Source organism: Oncorhynchus gorbuscha, linkage group LG02 (assembly GCF_021184085.1).
Source record: "Oncorhynchus gorbuscha isolate QuinsamMale2020 ecotype Even-year linkage group LG02, OgorEven_v1.0, whole genome shotgun sequence".
Classification (NCBI taxonomy): Eukaryota; Metazoa; Chordata; class Actinopteri; order Salmoniformes; family Salmonidae; genus Oncorhynchus; species Oncorhynchus gorbuscha.
The window spans coordinates 80675631-80703279 of record NC_060174.1 but is presented as its reverse complement, the minus strand read 5'-3'; the positions used below and the strand labels follow the sequence as shown (position 1 = coordinate 80703279).

The 27649-nt window shown below is 40.6% G+C and overlaps 2 protein-coding genes across 7 annotated transcripts; one reads left to right on the top strand and one right to left on the bottom strand.

Moving 5' to 3' along the window:
- The first annotated feature begins 1270 nt into the window (after positions 1 to 1270).
- Positions 1271 to 2510, top strand: LOC124010788 (ER membrane protein complex subunit 6). Of its 4 annotated transcripts, none has more exons than XM_046323475.1 (2): positions 1271 to 1411; positions 1713 to 2510. In XM_046323475.1, exon 2 carries the CDS (start codon positions 1743 to 1745, stop codon positions 2073 to 2075), a length of 333 nt encoding a protein of 110 aa, XP_046179431.1. In that variant the 5' UTR covers positions 1271 to 1411; positions 1713 to 1742; the 3' UTR covers positions 2076 to 2510. The 4 variants fall into 4 exon arrangements, with proteins under 4 accessions (XP_046179431.1, XP_046179418.1, XP_046179410.1 ...); XM_046323462.1 differs by having other exon boundaries at positions 1296 to 1514; XM_046323454.1 differs by having other exon boundaries at positions 1296 to 1514; positions 1710 to 2510.
- LOC124010770 (P2X purinoceptor 5-like) lies at positions 2510 to 26581 on the bottom strand. Of its 3 annotated transcripts, XM_046323438.1 has the most exons (13): positions 26337 to 26581; positions 13221 to 13371; positions 12251 to 12322; positions 11547 to 11622; positions 11143 to 11227; positions 10886 to 10966; positions 8101 to 8242; positions 7079 to 7212; positions 6616 to 6709; positions 6439 to 6504; positions 4243 to 4325; positions 3903 to 4094; positions 2510 to 3327 (listed from the first exon to the last, which is right to left on the bottom strand). In XM_046323438.1, the coding sequence occupies exons 1-13, from the start codon at positions 26471 to 26473 to the stop codon at positions 3315 to 3317; spliced, it is 1326 nt and encodes a 441-aa protein (XP_046179394.1). In that variant the 5' UTR covers positions 26474 to 26581; the 3' UTR covers positions 2510 to 3314. The 3 variants fall into 3 exon arrangements, with proteins under 3 accessions (XP_046179394.1, XP_046179385.1, XP_046179400.1); XM_046323429.1 differs by having other exon boundaries at positions 2510 to 4094; positions 26337 to 26580; XM_046323444.1 differs by having other exon boundaries at positions 2510 to 4094; positions 26330 to 26465.
- Between the last annotated feature and the right edge of the window lie 1068 nt (positions 26582 to 27649).

Genomic DNA, 27649 nt, shown 5'->3' with positions numbered 1-27649 from the left:
CGAATTCAAGTAACAGACACATCTCAGCGTCAACTGTTCAGAGGAGACTGCTTAAATCAGGCTTTTTGGTCGAATTGCTACAAAGAAACCACTACTAAAGGACACCAATAATAAGAAGAGACTTGCTTGGGCCATTAGACAAGTGGAAATCTGTCCTTTGGTCTGATGAATCCAAACTTGAGATTTTTGGTTCCAAAAGCCGTGTCTTTGTAAGACGCAGAGTAGGTGAACGGATTATCTCTGCATGTGTAGTTCCCACTGTGAAGCATGGAGGAGGAGGTGTGATGGTGCTTTGCTGGTGACACTATCAGTGATTTATTTTTAGTTCACGGCACACCTAACCAGGATGGCTATCACAGCATTCTGCAGTGATACGCCATCCCATCTGGTTTGGGCTTAGTGGGACTATCATTTGTGTTTCAACAGGACAATGACCCAACACACCTCCAGGCTGTGTAAGGGCTATTTGACCAAGAAGAAGAATGATGGAGTGCTGCATCAGATGACCTGGCGTCCACAATCACCCGACCTCAACCCAATTAAGATGGGTTGGGATGAGTTGGACAGCAGAGTGAAGGAAAAGCAGCCAACAAGTGCTCAGCATATGTGGGAACTCCTTCAAGACCGTTGGAAAAGCATTTCCAGGTGAAGCTGGTTGAGAGAATGCCAAGAGTGTACAAAGCTGTCATCAAGGCAAAGGGTGGCTGCTTTGAAGAATCTAAAATATATTTTGATTTGTTTAACATTTTTTGGTTATTACATGATTCCATGTGTGCCATTACATAGTTTTGATGTCTTCACTATTTTTCTACAATGTAGAAAATAGTAAAATAAAGAAAAACCCTGGAATGAGTAGGCGTGTCCAAACTTTTGACTGGTACTCTACATATATGCTTTTCGTCGCTGATGATAGCCGTCTTGGTTTGCAAAGATAAGCTATTCGTTACTGTTTTTGATCTAATATCAAGTAACACAACTTTGACTGAAGTAATTCCTATATCTATGTCCAGAACATAGTTCGCCATGGTTAGCTGCTTCTGAGATTGCGTCTGAGCCTATTAATTATTGTAAATTTTATCCAGAGCCCAGCGATTGTAGAGGGCAGAGGGCGCTACTAATTTGATCTAAATCGGACACCATACACCAAAGTTCGTTTTGGTCACAGTTCACAACAAATACAGTTTAAAGATATTACAAAATTGAATTAAAGAAAATAAATGTGTGATTAAATTTCATTGAAAAGCACATCCACTGACTTCATCAAAAACGAGCAGTTGATACAAAAATAAAAGTCCCAGAATGCATTTCGCAAAAAAGGCAGATTCAGAAAGACGGGTCGCATCGCAGTTACCTTTGCGCCATTTAGCTACAATCAGCTTTAGTTCTGTAATTACATTCCAGTAGTGAAGGGGTTAGTAAATCCATTGACATGGAATATTAAGTGTCACAAACTAGCTATGTGCCTTTGATGTGTTTGTGAAGTAAACGAAGTACTCTATATTGTTTTTATTTCGGTGAGTAAACCGCTTGCTAGCTGCTAACGTTAGCTCCCAGTGTCCAGCTGGATGTCAGCTGGCAAGCCGGTTCGCTAGTGACAAATGCTTGCTTTAAACAAGATTATATAGAATTTGTACGATACAATAACGTATATGCAGCAATGTAAGCATTCAATATTATGTAATGATTTTCTAATGACCTCTTGTTTGCAGCAGTCTTCGCTGGAAAACAAACGAGGTGCCGACATGGCCTCAGTCGTAGCGAAACGAGAAGGACCACAGTTCATCAGTGAGGTTGCTGTGAGAGGCAACGCCGCAGTGCTGGACTACTGCCGGACGTCGGTGTCAGCTCTGTCGGGGGCGACAGCGGGCATCCTTGGGCTCACAGGACTGTACGGATTTATCTTCTATTTCCTCGCCTCGTTCCTCCTCTCCCTTCTTCTCATCATCAAGGCCAGTCGCAGGTGGAACAAGTGCTTCAAGTCTCGGCGGATGCTCTTTACAGGAGGGCTTGTTGGAGGTCTTTTTACCTACGTCCTGTTCTGGACTTTCCTCTACGGAATGGTGCATGTGTACTAATGAAATTGACCAGAATGTTGAGCAAGTTTTAAACCTAATGTCATGTAAATCCAATTATGATTGTCTAACTGCCCGCAAAACTTTGTAGTTATAGGCGATTGATTAAATACTTTTCTAGATTAACTGTTTATTATACAGCTACGTGACGTATGTCTGTCAGCAACTCTATTTATACATAAACTAAAACATGTCCTGCTTTCTCTCATTTACTGAACTGTTAACCGCTGCAGTATGTTATTGTTTAGCTCTGCTTTTTTGCATCTCTAGGATAACTGAATTTACCAAATGTTGTCATCTAGCAGTTGATACATGTTATAATAAACATTGATGGGTAGTAGGCATCAGAGTGATGTGCCTGATAACATATTTTTCAAGTAGTGTAAATAGGATATAACGGCTCTGGTTGGATCCTTCAAAATAAATAACTCCATACAACCTGTTTGTATAATTAATTGATCATAAGATTTGGCAGAAAACTGATATGATTGTTCTAACAATAGCCATTAGCCCTAAAAATGCAGTATCATACAATATTTTGCATTTAAGTGAAATACATTCAACAACTTGCCTCACTCCTCTAGTTCTGGCTTTGTATTTACAGACATATTGAACAGGACAAGGCAGAAGTTACAAGCAATCACAAATTAGAAGTATTTATGATAGACAACCTTACACCCGGTGTATTTTTCAATTGTGTTAAAAAGCAACCGTTCTCTCACGATGTATTCCATCATATGACTCAAGGATTTCATTCTACTACAAGCGGTCTGTCAAACACCGCTGCCAGCATAATAACCTAGTTGAATACTCTGCAATGGTTTGATTGCATGGCCTAATTGACCCATTAACAGATGCATTATGATTCGATCTTGGAACAAGTAAATAAGACGTCAGAAACAGAATAGTTCTTTTTCTCTTTGATAAATATCTCGCTTCTTGGAGTGTCTGCATTATCATTGCAGCACTAAAAGTGTAAGGAGAGGAGAGCATTTCTATTTTCCACCCCATCAGTCATCATGTCCAATCAGGACATGCATCACTCCTGAGAGACATAGGAAAACCAGAGCCATTTATCAGCATCAGTAACATCTGCTGGAAGAGGAGGAGGGTGGGCATTGGGATCAGGACCTCACCCACCCTCGTTTTACTTTCCACCTGCTACAGGACCCAGTTTAGACATCTTGACAATAGCAGAACTTCTTTGTTTCGGGTCTCTCTTGAAAAACAGGTCTTCTGACCTCAATGGGACAACCTGTGTTAATAAAGGATCAATAAAAATGTATCTCACAGAGCTGCCTCTTGCCTTTTGGGAGCCCTAAGCGGGAATTTAAAAAAAATAACATTTCATGCAGTTCTACACATTTTGCCTTGACAAATGCCATGTTAATATGATATCTGGTTGTATAAACAAAATCAATGGGGGCCTTCTGGAGGTAAAGGGCCCTTGGAGGTCAGGGCCCATGGGCACGTTCCCTTCGAGCCCAGCAGGTAATTCAGCCTTGAAGGTTTATTTTATTTATTTAACTAGGAAAATCAGTTAAGAACAAATTCTTGTTTAGATAGCTGACTAGCCTAACTTACCTAGCAATCTTATAAAATGTTAGCTGACATGGGCTAATAGAGTTACTGTCAGTGACTGACATAGAATAACTGCTGATGCACTACCACATTTTTTAATTGCACGTAAAATCAAAGTTAATTGGTTGTGTACACAAAGTTGTGTATTCTACTATGCTATCTCAATAGTAAGTTGTCCTACGTGCAGCTTCTAGTCTGGTGTCTCACTCTGAATTAATCGGTTAGTGTCGTGGAGGGTGAGTATTATACCGTTGCCCCACAGTTCGTGGAGAGAGAATGTGAACCTCATTTTTCTCTCCGGTTTTAGGGTCCTGTTTCTCCTCATTTTTTGGAGAGAGTGTGGTAAGCTCGTGTTGTTCCCCAGCATGTTTCCTGTGTTTTCTTTTGTCTCGGTTCACCAATGTCTTCGCAATCTCTTTGTGCTTCTTGATCCGTTCTTTCCTGTTAAAGGGATATTTTTTTTGTTTTACTGACAGACAGAAAGAAAGAAGTAGCAAGGCAATCCAAGACTGAAATGATTTACTTTACTGAATAAACGACAAAGTGTATATTCTGTAGTTAGTAGTAATACCATGTCATAGTGTCTTACTTGAGAATTTCAAATTTCCTGTCTCGGTAGAAGGAACTCGTGCTCAACATGTAGACAAATATCATATCACATGCAAATTTTCCCTGAAACAAAGGTAAGGTTCAAGTCAATACATACAATAGAGTCACATTAATCATGATAGAAATAAGGCTAACCCCCAATAAAGCTTCAGGCAACTTCACAGGCCATAGAGAAAAAAACAAGAAAAAAACACTAACTGTCCTGTGGATGTGTACAGCAGACTTCAAAGAGCTGTCTCCTCAGATAAATAAGACTGAAATAGGGCACTAAAGCATTTTGCCAGGGGGCAGAGGGCTTCTGATGCCAAATTGACCCCTATACACCCAAGGTACTCCTGTAAATATGACAGGTTTAGACAGTGAAAATAAAATGTAGAGATATTGCTTAGACCTACACAAATGTTTCAGATCTACAAACAAGGGGATAGGGATCGATTTGGAATGAAGAAGATTAGTATATTGTATGAAAAACGATAGGGGATCGCCCTCTTGTGGTGATACAGTGCATTCAGAAAGTATTCAGACCCCTTGACTTTTTACATATTTTGTTACATTACAGCCTTACTATAAAATGGATGAAATTAAATACAAATCCTCATCAATCTACACACAGTACAAAGCGAGAAAAAAAAACAGGTTTTTAGAAATGTTCGCAAATTTATTACGAATAAAAAACAGAAATACCTTATTTACATAACTATTCAGACCCTTGGCTATGAGACTTGAAATTGACCTAAGGTGTATCTTGTTTCCATGGATAATCCTTGAGATGTTTCTACAACTTGATTGGAGTCCACATGTGGTAAATTCAATTGATTGGACATGATTTGGAAAGGCACACACCTTGTCTATATAAAGGTTCCACAGTTGACAGTGAATGTCAGAGCAAAAACCAAGCCACGAGGTTGAAGGAAATGTCTGTAGAGCTCCGAGACAGGTTTGTGCTGAGGCACAGATCTGGGGAAGGGTACCAAAACATTTCTGCAGTGGCCTCCATCATTCTTAATTGGAAGAAGTTTGGATCCACCAAGACTTTTCCGAGAGTTGGCCACCCAGCCAAACTGAGCAATCAGGGGAGAAGGTCCTTGGTCATGGAAGTCACCAAGAACCCGATGGTCACTCTGAAAGAGCTCCAGAGTTCCTCTGTGGAGATGGGAGAACCTTCCAGAAGGACAAACATGTCTGCAGCACTCCACCAATCATGCCTTTATGGTAGAGTGGCCAGATGGAGGCCCCTCTTCAGTAAAAGGCATATGACAGCCCACTTGGAGTTTGCCAAAAGGCATCTAAAGGATTCTCAGACCGTGAGAAGCAAGATGCTTTGGTCTGATGAAACCAAGATTGAACTTTTTGGCCTGAATGCCAAGCGTCACATCTGGAGGAAACCTGGCACCATCCCTATGGTGAAGAATGCAGCATCATGCTGTGGGGATGTTGTTCAGCCGCAGTGACTGGGAGACTAGTCAGGATTCAAGGGAAGATGAACGAAGCAAAGTACAGCTATATCCTTGATGAAAACCTGCTCCAGAGAGCCCAGGACCTCATACTGGGGCGAAGGTTCACCTTCCAAAAGGACAACGACCATAAGCACACAGCCAAGACAACACAGGAGTGGCTTTGGGACAAGTCTCTGAATGTCTTTGAGGGGCCCAGCCAGAGCCCGGACTTGAACTTGATTGAACATATCTGGAGAGACCTGAAAATAGCTGTGCAGCGATACTCCCCATCCAACCTTACAGAGCTAGAGAGGATCTGCAGAGAAGAATGGGAGAAACGAGACTCGAGGCTGTAATCACTGACAAAGGTGCTTCAACAAAGTACTGAGTAAAGGGTCTGAATACTTATGTAAATGTGATATCAGTTTTACATTTTTAATACATTTGCAAAAAACTAAAAACCTGTTTTGCTTTGTCATTATGGGGTATTGTGTGTGGATTGATGAGGGATTTTTTTTAAATAATCTATTTTAGAATAAGGCTGTAACTTAACAAAATGTGGAAAAAGTCAAGAGATCTGAATTCTTCCCGAATGCATTGCATTTCAACGCATTTGACAGCATCCAACCTGGGCATGCTGCATGAAACAGAATTACAGAGAAATCTTTTTTGGAGGGGAGAAAATAGACAAGCATATGTATTGGAAACAAATTAAAACACAAATCTATTAAATTACTTACCATGCCCATAATAGCGAGCCCAGACCCAATAGCTATTACTGTGGGAATGATATTGAATTTTCCAGCCTGAAGAACACAATAAAGAACAAAGAACATTTGATCTGACACAGACTGTAATATTACTACTATCAACCCATTCAATTAGACAAGTAAGTGTAGCTAGAATCACTGTCATACCCGTCCATTCACCATGATATCAAAGCGAATCCCATAGACTTTATACAAAGTCCGATAGCTCTCTCCAGCTTCATCTTTGTAATAACGGGCATATCTGGAAAACAAACAAATCAGCTGTTTGGAACAGAAATGTCAACAACTGCATGGTAGAAATAGATCTGACATTAAATACAGTACTTGGAGAGAGCTCAAGCTATATTAGCTCAAGCTAATAACTTTTTAGAATTAGTGCATGGATTATTATATCTGCATGAAGTAAAATGTGCTTAAGATGCAGTACAGGGATCTTAAGCACAACAAATTTGAAACCTGTTGTACAAATTGGATTCATAAAATATCATGCGAATTGCAACACCAACAAAAAATGGGGATCCGTTTCGGCTCATGAGCACCACTTTCAAAACTACTGGCTGAAATTATACAAAAGTTTGGGAACATTACTTTAATGCATGTCATGATGTACCTGAAGTTGTAGCCTGATGTGACAGAGCTGTTTAGGTTCATATCCAAACGAGTAAAGCTGTACTCTGGGTTACACTGTGAGTAGTCCTTATCCAAATCACAGTTCCACTCAATCAGAATTCCAACTGACCCACCCTGAGAGACGGAGAGAGAGAGAGAGCGAGAGAGAGCGAGAGAGAGCGAGAGAGAGAGAGAGAGAGAGAGAGAGAGAGAGAGAGAGAGAGAGAGAGAGAGAGAGAGAGAGAGAGAGAGAGAGAGAGAGAGAGAGAGAGAGAGAGAGAGAGATTACACTATTTATGAATAAACACCTGTGCTTGACGTTGCTCTAAATATGGAGAATGACTCTATTGCCCTGCTATTCAAGATTTACTTTCTTAACCTTGACTATGAACTGTGGTCACATTTACATCAACTCCTCTTTAAACATTAACAACTAGGAACATAAATATACTGTACTTCACAACATTAAAACGGGCAACTCTAATGATAACACAGTAGCTACTACACTGCTGATCATCTTCGCCATATATGGTAAGAATGGCTCTGGTTAACCCATTGTCTTCTTCTATGCTGGGTGTTCGGCTATATTAACAACAAAAGTTACTGTTTACTTGTAAATGTCTACCCTGAGCTTACTAGGGAGTTGAGGTGAATGCAGTTTATGCAGGGCTCTGTGACAAGCCACTTAATACAGATCTAGCAACTGCTATGTTTCATATTGTTGTTGTAAATATGCAACCATCATTGTTATTAATTTAAATGTCAGGCCTAATGACTGCAGCCTACATGGCAAATGTCCAATTAAATGTAATCAAAATTATGGTAATTACCTAACTGCCTGAAATCAAGCATCATTATCATATGGACTGGAGGAAAAGAGAATTACACCACTCCCACACTGCTTGGATAGAATGATGAAAGCCTGAAAAGCCTAATTTGGATTCAGTGGACTCAGTGTTTAACAAGAAACCCAACCCTCTATACCAGGTCTCTCTCTGCCAGAAAAAAAAAACATTTATGTACCACTACAGCCATGTCCTGAAAATCATGTCCAGTCCTGCTGACTAGGTCTCCCAGACGGAAGATGGGGCAGTAGGGATGTAGGTCGTTGTCATAGGAACATCTCTTTAGATAGGAGTCATTACCGGTGTCCAGGACATTTGACCTGCGGGAAAAGGAGACAGAACAGGACATGTCATTTTTTAAAATATATGATTAGTAGTCCAGTATCATACTTTCCTTGGCTAAATCTAAAAAAAGGTCATAGGCCTAAACCAGTAAGAATGAACAATTAAGTTATCTTATCAGCTTGAAATGACACGCTTTTCTCTTTAACCCTTAGATAAGGAATAGCACAGAGTTACATATATCATCTATAATTTCTTAAATAGCTCATATGGCACTGCAAATATATTATGCTATTTCAAGCTGCACATCTACTAAACTGTTTATTCATGCTGCTCATTCAGTAACTTCAAATCTGTCATTCTGACCCTGAACACGGTAGTTAACCCACTGTTCATAGGCCGTCATTGAAAATAAAAATTTGTTCTTAACTGACTTGCCTAGTTAAATAAAGGTAAAAAAATATATAAAGTAACTTCATAGTTCAAGCACTTCATAGTTTAGACACTTTCCATTCCATATGCACAATGTAGGGGAGAGTGGGGTATGTTGAGACATTTTTTTACATTCAGTATCACTACGTCAAGGGAAATAGAGTATTCTTTCTAACAAATATATGTACATTTATTTCAGGATATTGTGTATCGCTGGATATAATCGGAATTATTGTAAACATAACAGTTTTGAAAATATAGTTTGTACAAAACAAGTGGTCTCTTGGCACAACTTACCCTGGGTATGGGGCAAATTGAGCATAGGAACAGGGTAAGTTGAGCCACCTTGGGGTAAGTGGCTACTGGTGTCCTGTGCCAGTGGCGGGTGATGGTAGGTCAAAGTTGAATTAATGGAATGGTAGTGTGGTATAATTGTACATCTTCAATGTATGCCTACATTCAGCTATACACTGAGTAAACAAAACATCTTTCCATAACATAGACTGACCAAGTGAATCCAGATGAAAGCTATGATCCCTTATTGATGTCACTTGACATCAATAAGGTTAAAGAAGACAGGTTAAAGAAGGATTTTTAAGCCTTGAGACAACAGAGACATGGATTGTGTATGTGTGCCATTCAGAGGGGAATGGGCAAGCAAAAATATTTAAGTGCCTTTGAACAGGGTATGGTAGTAGGTGCCAGGCGCACTGGTTTGTGTCAAGAAATGCAAGGCTGCTGGGTTTTTCACGCTCAACAGTTTCCGGTGTGTATGAAGAATGGTCCCCCACCCAAAGGACATCCAGCCAACTTGACACAAAACTGTGGGAAGCATTGGAGTCAACATTGGCCAGCATCCCTGTGTAACGCTTTCGACAACTTGTAGAGTCCAAGCCCCAACAAATTGAGGCTGTTCTGGGGGCGGGGTTCCTAATGTTTGGTATACTCAATGTAGATATCTCTGTTTAATATCAATTACTCTTCCATTTCTGGACCAGAGGTCTGGGCCAGGGATGATGTTTCGATGTGCCAATTCATAGGAACGTTTTATGCATTTGAGGATACTAAAGCCCATGAAACTGGTCCACGAGATTCTTGATATGTTTAGCAAGCTCAGACTCCATTGTCATCAGATAAGATAATACTCTAACATAGCCTCTCTTTCATACAGGTTCATGTTCATTTTATTTTTTGTCAATGTTCATCTTCAGTGTCATTCAGTACATTTTCTCAGCCCTTACTGCTGCTCAAATGGACTTCCCTTCTCTGACTTCCTTGGCTGCACTCTCAAGAACCTCAAGGGGGGTTAGACCCCTGCTTGTTTTATGTTTGTATATACGGGGATGATGATGTCAGCTCTGTAACAATACACATCTTGAGTTCATATGCATGACACATTGCAAAAATACTATGCATAAAAATGACGAAATGTTAACATCAACTTCACCCAAAGGCAAACATTTTGACTATATTTGCCCACACAGCTTCAAGGATGCACTTTCATGCTAGGTTTAGGACCTCATATTGTAGCTTATAAGAGACCCCAACTGATGTACAAAACTATCTGCTTTGGTTAGAAACCTGAAACACAATACATTCATTTTTTAGACCTAACTTGCTTACCACTTTTTCCATGTGGTTTCAATCCTTCACAGACTCAATGAAATGATGACCTCTTCTTAAATATTTGGTCACATTATTCATTTTATGTATGGTTTCCTAGAAACACTCCCCTAATCAAAAGATCTACAACTGAAATGATGAATCATGAATTGGCAGAGGTCTGATGTCTCTGTGCTTTCCGATTAGGCTTGAAAAGACAACACCGATGTTCTGGCTGATGAACCCTTCCACAACAACAGCCTTACTTACTGACATGAGAGAACAGTGAGCCAATCAGATCTGTTCTGACACCTGTCCTGGACTGGGCCTGCTCTGCTGTCAAGGATGTCTCAGATGACCGCTCCACTGTCTCACTGAACACACACATACACACACGCACCCAGTATGCACGTGCACAGACACACACACACACATTCACTGGGCCCTGGGTGATATGGCTATGGGTGTATATAAATAGAAGGGACTGTGCACCCTCATAGCTATCCAAAGCAGTTCAAGGACATGTATCCCCCACTGCCCTACTTACACATACTTAATGATCTATGTCACTGACACTGACTGTTTCCCTAGAGACAGATAGCCTCTACTACCATGAAGTCTGCATGAACAAGCCCCACTTCACTTACTTGGAGAATTCAAACTTCGGAAACCTGACAGAGTTCTTGATGTAAATTGTGAAGATTTCTGCCTTGCTTAATAAGGCCTCCCTTGAAAGTAAGGGGGAAAGTGTTAAATCACAGTGACTTCTACATAATGGAAAATAGATGATCAGGACAAGGTACTTCAGAATACTGAAGTACATAACATGGGTACATTTATACTGAGACTCAATGCAAAAGTGGCAATTTCATTATTTTCACAGCAAAAGAGGATGAATTCTCACAAGGGTTTACGTCCCGTCTCAACAGGACACCAGCCATGTATCTCACAGGTCCCTGTAGAGTTTAAACACAGGCCGGTCTTCACCCCTGCAGGGAAAGGTAAAGATCGCTGTCAACATCCTGGAAAGAGATAATAATCTTGGGGGAAATTAGGGTGAAAGGTAATGCGTAGGAGTTACCAACGTTGAATAAGTTTGCCAATATTTTTCTAAGGAATTTCCTAGAGAGACATTTGTCCAATTCCAGCGCTGGTGATTCTCATACGCTTTCTACACATTAGCGGTATACATGTGCATCTAAGAGAAATGTGATCATAGCCCATGTTAATCTGTAAATAAATGTTAATATTGGAAATGTAAAAAGAAATTAGATAAAGACTGCCCCAGTTAACCATATTAGTCCTTACCATTGCCAGCAACTACCGCCTCACCCTCAGCACAATCCTCATTGTTTACACATTGGCCATCTGGCACCTTAGGGCTCTGGAGAACATAGGACACGTTGCTGCAGTTATAAATGCAAGCCTGTATTCAAAGCAATGTATTGAAGAGCCTAGAGATGATGACAACATACAATAGCATGGTGACCACAGTGGGGAGCACCATTTGAATGCTAAAGCAATTTAGGAAAACACAATGTTATTGGACCAGTGAACAGTGACACACTGAACCCTTCATACTATGAAGTTTTTATCTTCATTAAATATAATGAATCAATCATTCATAACTTATCATAGCGGTACTGAAAGCGTACTTCAACATAAAATAAGCAATTATTGGAAGACAATGGCAGGGTCAAACCATCTTTCTCTGAGGAAAGAACTGTTGGGCCTGAGGCATTACAAATAAAGCTCTATGCAGTTTGGATTCTGACATCCGCCTCAAATTACTAGCCATTTTTTTCTGCTTACTTTGCCATATATGGTAAGAACCATAGCATCATCAATGCTGACTTAGTGGAGTTTAATATCCTTGTTTGATTGGATCATTAAAGTATTGCTATCTCAGCTGCACAGTCATCCAATCTCTATCTCAGGGGGATATTTGAAAATAAATTCAATAAACAAGATTTTGTCTAGATTATGGTAGTACGAAATTGCTTTTCACTCACCTCAGCACAGAACCCAAGGCTCTGATGCGGGGTCTCGATGTAATTTGTAACAATGAAGAAAACCTGTTCACCCTGAAAAACAACAACAAGCTAAATCTATACTTTCCTCAATCAAGTTAGTCAGGGGACTGATAGACTGTGTGTCGACTATACAAAATGAAGTCCCTAAATACATATTCTTTAGTCAAAACCTTTAATAAGCTTAAATATAAATAGCACAGTTTCTCACCACATATTAATATAGTTTTAGAAAATAGAAAATGAAGGAGATCCAAGGGTGGCTGACTGGGCTCACCATGTGGACAAGAGCAGGCGTTTCTATGGAATCTGTTTGTCATTGAGTCGCTAAAGGTTAAGTGAATTATACTGATTAGAGTTGAGAATCAACTCCCTATCTTTTATTTAACAAGACAGATGAAATGGAGAGTCTATTGAGGAAACAGACTCATAGCTAAAATGCATATAACGATTGTCCTGTTGCTCTACAGCCTGTACAGTATAACGTCCAATGACATTTCCATGACCATACAAGATAAACATGATTTAAAGAAGAGTTGAAGAGCACTCTAAACACGTGTCAACTTCTCATATGCTAAAACAGTACCAAATGGATGTTCAAAATAGCTGACAAAGATGCTTATGCCAATGTTTCATAAAATGCACTTCTCTCATGCTATAGCCAGATACACTGTCTCTATGGATGTGATGTAAATCTGCATGTGGTGGCCTGTTACTTTAAAAATCAGTTGTGTGTGATTGAAAACTGATGAAAGTGAGTTAATGGAGATACCTCATAAAAATGTTACTCATTGTACTTGAAAACATACAATATCAATGACATTCTATATCACTGACTGAGCTTCGGCTTCAACTCAATAAGACTGGAATGAATCATTTAGCAGTAGGCTGTGTACTGTGTGTCGGCTCTACCTGTGTACATAAAACCTCCCAAAAAGTCCCTGAATCTCACCGTCGGAGGTATGACATAATCCTCAGGCCCCCACAGGCGAAGTCCAGTTTCCGTGTCGTTGGTCATGACCACTCCTTTCAGCTTGGTGATGACAGAGCTCTGGACGGTCTCCTCCCTCGATTGGTACCCCTTCTTAAACACTAAGACCCACCTGAGAATTTAAACACACTGATTATTGATTGATTGATTGTTTTCTGTAAATTCATTCATTTTAACTCTCGGTCACATATGAAAATAGAGTAGTTGTCAGTCACGTATAAAATTAACATGGATGGTTATTTGAACAAACTTGGATCCTTCATGTGCTGAGTGCCGAGTGTTCATAAGACAAAAATGTCAAATGCATTCTATAACACCGTTATAGAATACTGTAATACATGGTAATGAGATGAGGGAGAGGAGGCAGTCATGAAAGGATACTTTCATTTTGTGGAGGAATGATTTGTCTCTGTGACATGGGTGGATTATTTAGGGTCAAAAGTAATGTAACAAAAAAATGGGTACATGATGTTAAAAGTTAATGACGGTAGCCTCGTGAAGGGGAGATATATAATCCTTCTGGAATTCTAGGTCTCTGGAATTATTATTGCAAAAATGTATTTAAAAAAAGTATATTGTCCATATACTCTCATAGTGCATCAAGATAGTCATCTGAGGGTACCTTGGTAAAGCTGGTTTGAAATTCGATATTCACCAGACATTAGGACCTAAAAACTTCAATAGCTCCCAAATGATTTGAGCTACATACTGTACCTCAGGTTGGGTTATTTAAGAAGGAAAAAAGGTGTACAAAATTGCACGTCATATTTTCCAGATTCCGACCCGTGTTTCATAATCACATGGCAACAGTGTAGGGAGCCTGGTGCTGTGGTAATGCAAATAGTTAGGAACTGTCAAACAAAGTGCATGATCACAATATTCAAATTTCACCACGTGACTTTGCAACCTTATTTCTACTGTCCATTATTCCTTATATAGTGAAGCATGTTGCACACCCTTTAGTTTTCTCATACAATGAAAGGAAAGGGGGATACCTCGTCAATGATTCATACATTTTTTTTAAATCACTTAAAATTCAATAGCTCCTTGACCATGTGACCAAGACACCTCAAATCAACTTTGGAATGTTGTCGCTACCACAGCGTAGGGACACACATCACACCCTTTGGTTTTCTGAAGTTTAAAAAAAGTTATTTTACCGTAATTTATTCTTTCTAATCTTTTTTTACTTATCTCCTTGATCACATGACCTAAGCACCTTAAACCAACTTTGTATTGTTCACATCATAGGGAAACACATTGAACACCGTTTGGTTTTCCTATAAAGTGTTTACACAATTTTACAATCAATATTTGAAAATGTAAAAATTCAATATCTCTTTAACCAGGTGACTTAGCAACCTCATTTCAACTAGCCATTATTTTTATATAGAGAGGCAGGTTGCACACACTTGGGTTTTCCTATAAAATACATGATTTTACATAAATATATGAAACGTTAACAAATCAATAGGTGTTCAACCACGTCACTTAGCAGCCTCATTTCAACTGTCCATTATTCATTGGTTTTTATATACTGCATATATTTATAAAGAAATCACTCCAAATTCAATAGAACCTTAACCATGTGACCTTGACACCCCAAACCAACTTTGCAAAATTCACATGATAGGAACACACATCACACACCCATTGGTGGATTCATTTATTTTACCTTTATGTACTAGTAACATTTTTTACTTAGAATCTATATAGCTCCTTGATCTAAGTGAGCAGTCGGATTGCAGTGGTAATGAAGCTGCCCCTGCCTCAGTTGGTCATGAATGCTGGTGTATGTACTGTATCTCAGACCAGAGGGCAGACTCTGGAAGAAGCCACACAGATTGTGAATTGAGTCCCCAGCTCTTTGTGTTGCCTTCTTCATTTGCCTGTGTGTCATACAGCCTCTAAAGGCCTGAGCACTGCTGCTCTCAGACAGCAGAGCCCATACTGACTACCTTCCGCAGCTTGATGCAAAATGTGGCAGGTGTAATAGCTCTGCAGGATTGTGGGAACTACATTGATGCGCCTCAGTCTCCATAGCAGGTAAATGTGAAATGTACTGTGTTTTCAGTGAAGTTAAGGCATCTGCCTGTAATAGTCCCTAAATAATTGAAATTGATGCACCTCTCTACCTGTTCTCAATTGAGGGTCAGCTGAAGTAATGAAATCAGCCTTCTTTTTGAAGTCAAAGAGGACCTCTTCCGCTTTCTCCACACAGTGATTTGTAAATGGTGTACTCTGTAATAGACTCCATTACTTATTACATGTCTATCACCAATTTGTCATGCATCTTTATTTCTTATTTTATTCCATGTTTTCAGACACTGCTGATGATCATCTATTACCATGTCTACCTCCAGTTTCTAAATATAGCTTCAATCTCTAGCCATAGCTAAAAGACTCCTGATATCTCCAAGAGTGAAAGTACATTTTTTTGTCTTAATCTGTTGTTGTCTAGTACGGCCTTTTTGCTATCTAGGGTCATCTACTTAAAGTGCTGCCTGTCTTTCCAGTAGCATACTTGGTGTGAACTGCTGATTGCTCATAACCTGCAGTTGATTGTTGACACATCAACCAGGATTAAGGGGCAAAACTAAGACTGTCGCTGAAACAAAGACAGTTCTTCAGAGTTTTTCGAGGAATGAAGGTGAGGAAGGCTCCACAGCATTCTCTCACTTGATCTTTCCTAGTTATTTTCAGATGATCTCATTTTGCTCTTTTGTAGCTTTGTCAACTATGTGTATGTTTTCTATACCTGTTTGCTCCTCTCACTGTAGGCTTTAAAGACAACCCCCACCCCTTGACAGCAACCCTTCTATCAGAACAGTGCTGCAGGCAGCTGAGCCAAAATGGAAGAAAACTAAACTTCCTAGGATGACCTATCGTCCTTTCACTCCCTCTTCTCTACATGCTGCTAAAGCCACTTTCTATCACTCTACATTTCAAGCTTCTCTCTTTAACCGTAGGAAACTATTTTCTACCTTCTCCTCCCTCTAGCCACTCAAGCCATAGACTGACAACAACAGGCTCCTGAACAGCTTCTATCCCCAAGCCATAAGACTGCTAAATACCTAACAGAATGGCTATACAGACTATTTTATTTGTCATCTTTACGTCTTTATGCACACTTACAGGAGTCTACCGTCATGGCCAAAAGTTTCAAAATATTCATTTCCACAAAGTTTGCTGCCTCAGTGTCTTTAGATATTTTTGTCAGATGTTACTATGGAATCCTGAAGTATAATTACAATAATTTCATAAGTGTCAAAGGCTTTTATTGACAATTACATGAAGTTGATGCAAAGAGTCAATATTTGCAGTGTTGACCCTTCTTTTTCAAGACCTCTGCAATCTGCCCTGGCATGCTGTCAATTAACTTCTGGGCCACATAATAATAATCCTGACTGATGGCAGCCCATTCTTGCATAATCAATGCTTGGAGTTTGTCAGAATTTGTGGGTTTTTGTTTGTCCATGTTACATTCCACAGTTTCTGTGTTGTGGTTTTGTTTGTATGTGAGTGTTTCAGGAAATGGCTTCCTGAAATTCCCCCCAAGCAGCTGATTGGTCGGCCGCATTGATGATTGGAGATCTGACCCCGCCCTCTCGTCAGGGGATACAACTGTATCCCATTACAGACTCCTTCTCCAGCTATATAAGCCAGTGTTCTGTTGCTAATAAGATATATTATCGATATGTCCTGTGTTTGTTGGGTGTGTGTGTGTGTGTGTGTGTGTGTGTGTGTGTGTGTGTGTGTGTGTGTGTGTGTGTGTGTGTGTGTGTGTGTGTGTGTGTGTGTGTGTGTGTGTGTGTGTGTGTGTGTGTGTGTGTGTGTGTGTTTTCTTCTGTGGACAAAGGATCGGACCAAAGCTCAGCGTGGTTAGTGTTCAACATGTTTAATAAAGACCATAAACGTAAACACTACAAAACAACAAATGTGAAAAACCAAAACAGTCCTATCTGGTGCATAGACACTAAGACAGAAGACAGGAAACAACCACCCACAAAACCCAACAGGCTACCTAAATATGGTTCCCAATCAGAGACAATGACTAACACCTGCCTCTGATTGAGAACCATATCAGGCCAAACATAGACATGGGAAAACTAGACACCCAACATAGAATGCCCACTCAGCTCACGTACTAACCAACACTAAAACAAAGAAAACACAAAATAACTATGGTCAAACGTGACAGTGTGTATGTGTGCGTGCGTGCTGATGGGTAAATTCTGTGTTTGTTGTTGTTCAGAGTTTTTTGTTAAATATTGTATAGCCGCTGCTCCTGAGGTATGTGTGTGCCAATAGGATGCAGTGGTTTTGATTATTGGAATTGTTTACTTACATTTGTGTTATTCTGTTTCATTTGTTCCCAGGGGGGAAGGGGAAGGCACCTAGGGAGTGCTTAGGCAAGAGGCCTGCGGGCATACATAACCCATAGTATTTACTGTCTATACACACTAGGTAAGACCTGGGTGGACCATCCCCTATATTTTGGTTAGTGCACCAGGTGGTGCTAAGTCAGAATATCAGTCTGTCCCTGATGTTTTTCCTGGAGAGAAGTGACTTCTTTGCTGCCCTTCTTGACACCAGGCCATCCTCCAAAAGTCTTCGCCTCACTGTGTGTGCAGATTAGAGGTCGACCGATTAATCAGACTGGCCGATTAATTAGGGCCAATTTCCAACGCAATAAAGACTTGCCTTTTGTTGCACTCCACAAGGAGACTGCCTGTTATGTGAATGCAGTAAGCCAAGGTAAGTTGCTAGCTAGCATTAAACGTATCTTATAAAAAACAATCAATCAATCGAGTTAACTACACATGGTTGATGATATTACTAGATATTATCTAGCGTGTCATACGTTGCGTATAATCTGACTGAGCATACAAGTATCTGACTGAGCGGTGGTAGGCAGAAGCAGGAGCTGTTAACATTCATCCAAACAGCACTTTTGTGCGTTTTGCCAGTAGCTCTTCATTGTGCGTCAAACATTGCGCTGTTAATGACTTCAAGCCTATCAACTCCCGAGATGAGGCTGGTGTAACCAAAGTAAAATGGCTGGCTAGTTGGCGCGCTAAAAGCGTTTCAAACGTCACTCACTCGCTCTGAGCCTTGGAGTGGTTGTTCCCCTTGCTCTGCATGGGTAACGCTGCTTCGATGGTGGCTGTTGTCGTTGTGTTGCTGGTTCGAGCCCAGGGAGGAGAGGGATGGAAGCTATACTGTTACACTGGCAATACTAAAGTTCCTATAAGAACATCCAATAGTCAAAGGTTAATGAAATACAAATGGTATAGAGAAATAGTCCTATAATTCCTATAATAACTACAACCTAAAATGTATTACCTGGGAATATTGAAGACTCATGTTAAAGGGAACCACCAGCTTTCATATGTTCTCATGTTCTGAGCAAGTAACTTAAACGTTAGCTTTCTTACATGGCAAATATTGCACTTTTACTTTCTTCTCCAACACTTTGTTTTTGCATTATTTAAACCAAATTGAACATGTTTCATTATTTATTTGATGCTAATTTGATTTTATTGATGCATTATATTAAGTTAAAATAAGTGTTCATTCAGTATTGTTGTAATTGTCATTATTACAAATAAAATAAAAAATCGTCAGATTAATCAGTATCAGCTTTTATGGTCTTCCAATAATTGGTATCGGTATCGGCGTTGAAAAATCATAATCGGTCGACCTCTAGGGCAGATGCACTCACACCTGCCTGCTGCCATTCCTGAGCAAGCTCTGTACTGGTGGTGCCCTGATCCCGCAGCTGAATCAACTTTAGGAGACGGTCCTGGCACTTGCTGGACTTTCTTGTGCGTCCTGAAGCCTCCTTCACAACAATGGAACCGCTCTCCTTGAAGTTCTTGATGATCCGATAAATGGTTGATTTAGGTGCAATCTTACTGGCAGCAATATCTTTGCCTGTGAAGCCCTTTTTGTGCAACGCAATGATGACGGCACGTGTTTCCTTACAGGTAACCATGGTTGACAGAGGGAGAACAATGATTCCAATCACCACCCTCCTTTTGAAGCTTCCAGCCTGTTATCTGAACTCAATCAGCATGACAGAGTAATCTCCAGCCTTGTCCTCGTCAACACTCACACCTGTGTTAACGAGAGAATTACTGATATGATGTCAGCTGGTCCTTTTGTGGCAGGGTTGAAATGCAGTGGAAATGTTTTTGGGGGATTCAGTTCATTTGCATGGCAAAGAGGGACTTTGCAATTCATCTGATCACTCTTCATAACATTCTAGTGTATATGCAAATTGCCATCATACAAACTGAGGCAGCAGACTTTGTGAAAATTAAAATGTGTCATTCTCAAAACTTTTGGCCACGACTGTACACACTCCAGCACACACACATTTATACTGACTCTACACACACACACACACACACACACACACACACACACACACACACACACACACACACACACACACACACACACACACACACACACACACACACACACACACACACACACACACACACACACACACACACACACACACACACACAATCATCCCTTATACTGCTGCTACTCTATTTATCATATCCTGATGCCTGGTCACCTTACCTCTATACATACTGTATCTACCACTATCACTCCAGTATTCCTGCACATTGTAATTATGGTATTGGAACTGACCCTGTATATAACTTCTGACTTTTTCATGTTCTTATTATTTCTTATTTTTATTTTTTTGTTTTTTCCTACCTTATGTTATTTTTAGCTCTTCATTGATATAGATTACTGCATTGTTGGGTTTGGAGCTTGCAAGAAAGGCATTTCACTTGACTTGTGCACGCACAACTTGAAACCTGAAACTAATCCTACACTCCCTCCCTGTCTGCGGATAACTTTGTCAACCACTTTGAAAAGAAGGCTGATGACATCCGCTCCTCATTCACTCAGCCTATTGAGTCCACTGGTCCCACTCACACAGAACTATCCTACACTGACCTCTTTTTCTCCTCTCTCTCCAGATGAAATCATGCAACTTGTGAGGTCCAGCCTTCCAAACAACCTTCCCTATCGACCCCATCCCATCCTCCCGTCTCCAGACCATCTCTGCTGACCTTCTCCCATTCCTTACTTCCCTCATCAACTGATCCCTGACCACTGTCTACGTCCCCTCTGACTTTAAAATGTCCAGAGCCCCTTCACTTCTCAAGAAACCAACCCTCGACCCATCTGACATCAAACTACAGACTGGTATCTCTGATCACATGCTGTCTCTGATCACATCTCTCGTTATCACTCTCAGAATGTTCTTCTTGACCATAATCAGTCAGGCTTCAAGACGGGTCACTCAAGTGCGACTCCTCTGTGTCAAGGGGGGCTCTCTACACTCAAATACTTATTTTCCACCATAATTTGCAAATCATTTCATTAAAAATCCTACAATGTGATTTTCTGGATTTTTTTCTAATTTTGTTTGTCATAGTTGAAGTGTACCTATGATGAAAATTACAGGCCTCTCTCATCTTTTTAAGTGGGGGAACATGCACAATTGGTGACTGACTAAATGTTAAATTCTCGGGCCGACTCTTTCTCTGTATATATCAATGATGTCGCTCTTGCTGCTGGTGATTCTCTGATCCACCTCTACACAGACGACACCATTCTGTATACATCTGGCCCTTCTTTGGACACTGTGTTAACAAACCTCCAAACGAGCTTCAATGCCATACAACACTCTTTCCGTGGCCTCCAACTGCTTATAAATGCTAGTAAAACTAAACGCATGCCCTTCAACCGATTTGCTGCCCACACCTGACCGCCCGACTAGCATCACTACTCTGGACAGTACTGACTTAGAATATGTGGACACCTACAAATACCTAGGTGTCTGGTTAGACTGTAAACTCTCCTTCCAGACACACATTAAGCATCTCCAATCCAAATCTAGAATCGGCTTCCTATTTCGCAACAAAGCCTCCTTCACTCATGTTGCCAAACATAGCCAGTTTTACGAGGGTATCTACCGATCCTTGACTTTGGCGATGTCATTTACAAAATAGCCTCCAACACTCTACTCAGCAAACTGGATGTAGTCTATCAGTGTCATCCGTTTTGTCACCAAAGCCCCATATACTACCCACCACTGCGACCTGTACGCTCTCGTTGGCTGGCTCTCACTACATATTTGTCGCCAAACACACTGGCTCCAGGTTATCTATAAGTCTTTGCTAGGTAAAGCCCCACCTTATCTCAGCTCACTGGTCATCATAGCAACACCCTCCAATAGCATGTGCTCCAGCAGGTATATTTCACTGGTCATCTCCAAAGCCAACATTTCCTTTGGCCGTCTTTCATTCCAGTTCTCAGCTGTCAATGACTGGAACGAATTGCAAAAATGATTGAAGCTGGAGTCTTATCTCCCTCCCTAACCTTAAGCATTAGCTGTCAGAGCATCTTACCGATCACTGTACCTGTACACAGTCAATCTGTAAATAGCACACCAACTACCTCATCCCCATATTGTTACTTATCCTCTTGCTCTTTTGCACTCCAGTATGTATCTCTACTTGCACATCATCTGCACATCTATCACTCCAGCATTAATGCTAAACTAATTATTTTGCCTCTGGCCTATTTATTGCCTACCTCCTCATGCCTTTTGCACACACTGTATATAGACTTTTTTTCTACTGTGTCATTGACTTGTTTATTGTGTCATTGTATGGTTTATTGTTTATTCCATGTGTAACTCTGTGTTGTCTGTATCACACTGCTTTGCTTTATTGCAGTTGTAAATGAGAACTTGTTCTCAACTAGCCTACCTGGTTAAATAAAGGTGAAATAAAATACAAATGACCTGATGCACCTGTAACCGATGTTAAATGGCTAGCTAGTTAGCGGTGCGCGCTAATATCGTTTCGATCGTTGATGTCACTCGCTCTGAGACCTTGAAGTGGTGGTTCCCCTTGCTCTGCAAGGGCCACGGCTTTTGTGGAGCGATGGGTAACGATGCTTCGAGGGTGACTGTTAATGTGTGTAGAGGGTCCCTGGTTCGAGCCCAGGTAGGGGCGAGGAGAGGGATGGAAGCTGTACTGTTACACACCCTCATAGGAACGGCATGGGAGAGCACGAGCAGGCCAGTGACTCGGCCTCCGTAATAAGGTCAGAGGCAGAGAATCCCAGGAGAGTGTGGGGACCCGGCCAGACAGACACAGAAAGGGTGGTTCCTCTTGCCAGTGCCTTGCCGTTCACCTCAGTCATAAGACCTACTGAAGAGATGAGTCTTCAGTAAAGACTTAAAGGTAGAGACAGAGTCTGCTTCTCTCACAGAGATTGGCAAACCATCCCATAATAGAGGAGCTCTAAAAGAGAAAGCCCTGCCTCTAGCTGTTTCCTTTGAAATGATTGGGACAATAAGGAGGCCTGCATCTTGTGACCATAGCATATATGTAGGTACATTATGTATGGCAGGACCAAAACAGAGAGATAAGTAGGAGTAAGTCCATGCAATGCATTGAAGGTTAACAGTTAAACCTTGAAATCTGCATTAGCCTTAACAAGAAGCCAGTGTAGAGAATCTAGCACTGGAGTAATATGATACAATTTTAGGGTTCTAGTCAAAACATCTAACAAGAAATGTTGCTAAAATACCCATAAAACCCTTTTCCACCATTCCTTTTTCCCATAAGGAATTTTAGAAATGCTTAAAATAAGGGCAGTGTTTCGTGTAGGCTTACCCTGGTGTGATGTTTTGAACTGTGTAAATCTCTCTCGGACAAGGTGACGGACATGGTCTATTAATATATTTGGCTCTATTTACACTCAGATTCGAAAATGCTAATTATCATCAAAGTGGACATCATGCAAGACTACAAATCCCTGAAAGCTCCTCCACATCATCTCTAGCTGAAATGTTGCCAATTTATTAATTACTAAATTTAGCTAGCGTTAGATCGTTAATCCAGAGATTCTTACCTTTTCCTCAATTCCGCAGTCTCATTCAGATCATCATGGTATTTGTAGTTCTTTATGATAGCCACATTAACAGCTAATTAGCATTTCATTTCAGGGGGGTAAGTACAAGCAAATATATTGATAAATCTCACCTTGTCCTAGGGAGATTTATACTGTTATCAAAATGTCACACCAGGGTAAGCCTACACGAAACACAACCCTTATTTTAAGTGTTTCTAAAATCCCCTATTTATATATTTCACCTTTATTTAACCAGGTAGGCAAGTTGAGAACAAGTTCTCATTTACAATTGCGACCTGGCCAAGATAAAGCAAAGCTGTTCGACACATACAACAACACAGAGTTACACATGAAGTAAAACAAACATACAGTTAATAATACAGTAGAAAAATATGTCTATATACAATGTGAGCAACTGAGGTGAGATAAGGGAGGTAAAGGCAAAAAAAGGCCATGGTGGCAAAGTAAATACAATATAGCAAGTAAAACACTGGAATGGTTGATTTGCAGTGGAAGAATATGAAAAGTAGAGATAGAAATAATGGGGTGCAAAGGAGCTAAATAAATAAATACAGTAAGGAAAGAGATAGTTGTTTGGGCTAAATTATAGATGGGCTATTATTATTATTATTATATTATTATTATTATTATAGATAGTTGTTTGAGCTAAATTATAGATGGGCTATGTACAGGTGCAGTAATATGTTAGCTGCTCTGACAGCTGGTGCTTAAAGCTAGTGAGGGAGATAAGTGTTTCCAGTTTCAGAGATTTTTGTAGTATGTTCCAATCATTGGCAGCAGAGAACTGGAAGAAGAGGCGGCCAAAGGAAGAATTGGTTTTGGGGGTGACCAGAGAGATATACCTGCTGGAGCACGTGCTACAGGTGGGTGCTGCTGTGGTGACCAGCGAGCTGAGATAAGGGGCGATTTTACCTAGCAGGGTCTTGTAGAAGACCTGGAGCCAGTGGGTTTGGCGACGAGTATGAAGCGAGGGCCAGCCAACGAGAGCGTACAGGTCGCAGCGGTGGGTAGTATATGGGGCTTTGGTGACAAAACGGATGGCACTGTGATAGACTGCATCCAATTTATTGAGTAGGGTATTAGAGGCTATTTTGTAAATGACATCGCCGAAGTCGAGGATCAGTAGGATGGTCAGTTTTACAAGGGTATGTTTGGCAGCATGAGTGAAGGATGCTTTGTTGGGAAATAGGAAGCCAATTCTAGATTTAACTTTGGATTGGAGATGTTTGATGTGAGTCTGGAAGGAGAGTTTACAGTCTAACCAGACACCTAGGTATTTGTAGTTTTACATTTACATTTAAGTCATTTAGCAGACGCTCTTATCCAGAGCGACTTACAAATTGGTGCATTCACCTTATTAAATCCAGTGGAACAGTCACTTTACAATAGTGCATCTAAATCTTAAAGGGGGGGGGGTGAGAAGGATTACTTATCCTATCCTAGGTATTCCTTAAAGAGGTTGGCCACATATTCAGAGCCGTCCAGAGTAGTGATTTTGGACAGGCGGGCAGGTGCAGGCAGCGATCGGTTGAAGAGCATGCATTTAGTTTTACTTATATTTATGAGCAATTGGAGGCCACGCAAGGAGAGTTGTATGGCATTGAAGTTCACCAGGAGGGTTGTTAACACAGTGTCCAAAGAAGGGTGTAGAGGTGGATCAGAGACTCACCAGCAGCAAGAGTGACATCATTGATGTATACAGAGAAAAGAGTCTGTCCAAGAATTCAACCCTGTAGCACCCCCATAGAGACTGCCAGAGGCCCAGACAACAGACCCTCCGATTTGACACACTGAACTCTATCAGAGAAGTAGTTGGTGAACCAGGCGAGGCAATCATTTGAGAAACAAAGGCTGTCGAGTCTGCCGATGAGGATGTGGTGATTGACAAAGTCGAAAGCCTTGGCCAGGTCAATGAATACGGCTGCACAGTATTGTTTCTTATCGATGGCAGTTAAGATATCGTTTAGGACCTTGAGCGTGGCTGAGGTGCACCCATGACCAGCTCTGAAACCAGATTGCATAGCGGAGACGGTATGGTGGGATTCGAAATTGTCGGTAATCTGTTTGTTGACTTGGCTTTCGAAGACCTTAGAAAGGCAGGTTAGGATAGATATAGGTCTGTAGCAGTTTGGGTCAAGAGTGTCCCCCCCCCTTTGAAGAGGGGGATGACCGCAACTGCTTTCCAATCTATGGGAATCTCAGACGACACGAAAGTGAGGTTGAACAGGCTAGTAATAGGGGTGGCAACAATTTTGGCAGATAATTTTAAAAAAGATAAAAGGGTCCAGATTGTCTAGCCCGGCTGATTTGTAGGGGTCCAGATTTTGCAGCTCTTTCAGAACATCAGCTGACTGGATTTGGGAGAAGGAGAAATTGGGAAGGCTTGGGTGAGTTGCTGTGGGGGGTGCAGTGCTGTTGACCGGGGTCGGGGTAGCCAGGTGGATGGGTAAAATGAATGGTGGAAAAACGATTGGAGCCATTTGCTTATTTGACCGCTAGGTTTTATGGGTATTATGACTCATACTGTAGTTCTCTATTGAAGGAGCGCCAGGCTACCTACACAATTAATGTGTGATTATGAAACTCGAGTCTGAAAATAAAACGTGTGCAATGTTGCACACCTTTTTTCCCCCATCATAAAGTACCTGGAGGTATGTAGCTCAAATCTTTCGTTATCTATTGAAGTTTGAAGGTCCGAATATATGACGAATATCAAAACAACTTTACCACAGTCTTGAACCGTGAATATTGTAATGAAACAGCAGGGAGCAGGCCTCGAAACCTCGACCTTCGAGCCCGAGGTCTGGCGTGCCATCGACTGTGCCGCAAAAGCATGCTCGAGCGGCAGAGTCGATTTCCGCGTTTATAAATCCAGGGTCGTTACAATATTATAGTCACGAGGGAACAACACTCGAACTCCCTAGTCCCGTTTCATGATGACAGCTTGAACGAACTCAAAGACACCCACGATTGACAATTAAATCTATTTGCAACTTTGTATGGAAATAATTATTGTCATTTTAATACATTATTCATGCTGTAGTATTGATTATTTCTTAATCGCTAACATCCAATAAAAAAATACATACACCTCACCCGATCACGTATGCCAGCACACAGATCTGAAAAACTCTAAATGAGATTCCCAATTTTCTGTTTTCGGCGATGACATATTTTTCTGTCTTGAAATTAAGGAAACCCAGGAAAAATGATCCCCAAGTCAATTCGCCCATATTCCTGTCCCCAGAGTTCGACAGCTGGTGATCGCGAGTGTGAGACTGGCAGCACTGAAGTTAGTGTCACTGGCAACTGCATGGGCTTTGATTAGTCCAAGTAAATTGCTGCAATTCCAATGACTTGTGCCTCGGCTAACCTACCATGAACGCGGTTTTAGTTTCTGCTTTAAATTGTTAAATTGATAATGAAACGGAGACTGTAATAAAACATAACAATAATGTGTATAAATTATCATTCTTAATTAAATCAGATATCTGGTCAGCTAATAATTAACAGCGAATTCTTGCAATTAATATATTTATTCCCATGACTGCCAATTTTAAACATTACCTTCACCCTATACCAGGGTTCGGCAACAGGCGCCCCAAGTGATTTTTTTTAGGCATCAAAAAAGACTGTAAAATCACAAGGAATTCATTAAAAAAAATGTTTAATTTAGAAAATATTTTCCCAAGTACTCCCACAAATACAAAAAGAGACATGTGATCGTGTTTCAATTTAATCATGGTATGAAAGTATAGTTATTTTCAGATGTATTGATTAGGGTACTAGAGGAGTGTAGTTGGGAAACACTGGACTAACACAACAGTTTAATGTGTATGAGCTATCAAATATGGCAAGAGCAGCTGGGCTGGCCTGCAAAAATACAATTGTTCAGTTGAGTAGCTAACTAGAGCAAAGGTTAAAAAATATTTTAAAAATCTTACATTGGGAAATGTGGCCAGGACTGTCTGGGTAATAGACTAAATCTTATGTCCATTCTAACAAGCAATATGGTGTTAGGTCTATTAAATACCAAAACACATTGTGCTCATTAGGTGTGTGTGTGTGTGTGTGTGTGTGTGTGTGTGTGTGTGTGTGTGTGTGTGTGTGTGTGTGTGTGTGTGTGTGTGTGTGTGTGTGTGTGTGTGTGTGTGTGTGTGTGTGTGTGTGTGTGTGTGTGTGTGTGTGTGATATGACATTGTAGACTGCTGAACTGTGTCACCTGAACTGCAGTACCATCCCATTTAACTCAATCAAACTGTATATACAGAATATACAGTTGAAATCGGAAGTTTACATACACTTAGGTTGGAGTCATTAAAACTCATTTTTTAACCACTCCACAAATTTCTTGTTAACAAACTATAGTTTTGGCAAGTTGGTTAGAACATCTACTTTGTGCATGACAC

Excerpts from the sequence above, each read along its gene's own strand:
- LOC124010788 (XM_046323475.1), top strand. The coding sequence starts at position 1,743 with ATGGCCTCAGTCGTAGCGAAACGAGAAGGACCACAGTTCATCAGTGAG.
- LOC124010770 (XM_046323429.1), bottom strand. The coding sequence starts at position 26,473 with ATGGGCGAATTGACTTGGGGATCATTTTTCCTGGGTTTCCTTAATTTC. Across the intron at positions 13,372-26,336 it reads GTGCTGGCATACGTGATCGG|GTGGGTCTTAGTGTTTAAGA; the intron begins GTGAGGTGTATG and ends TTAAATTCTCAG. Across the intron at positions 6,505-6,615 it reads ATATCATGGTGAATGGACGG|GCTGGAAAATTCAATATCAT; the intron begins GTATGACAGTGA and ends TGTGTTCTTCAG.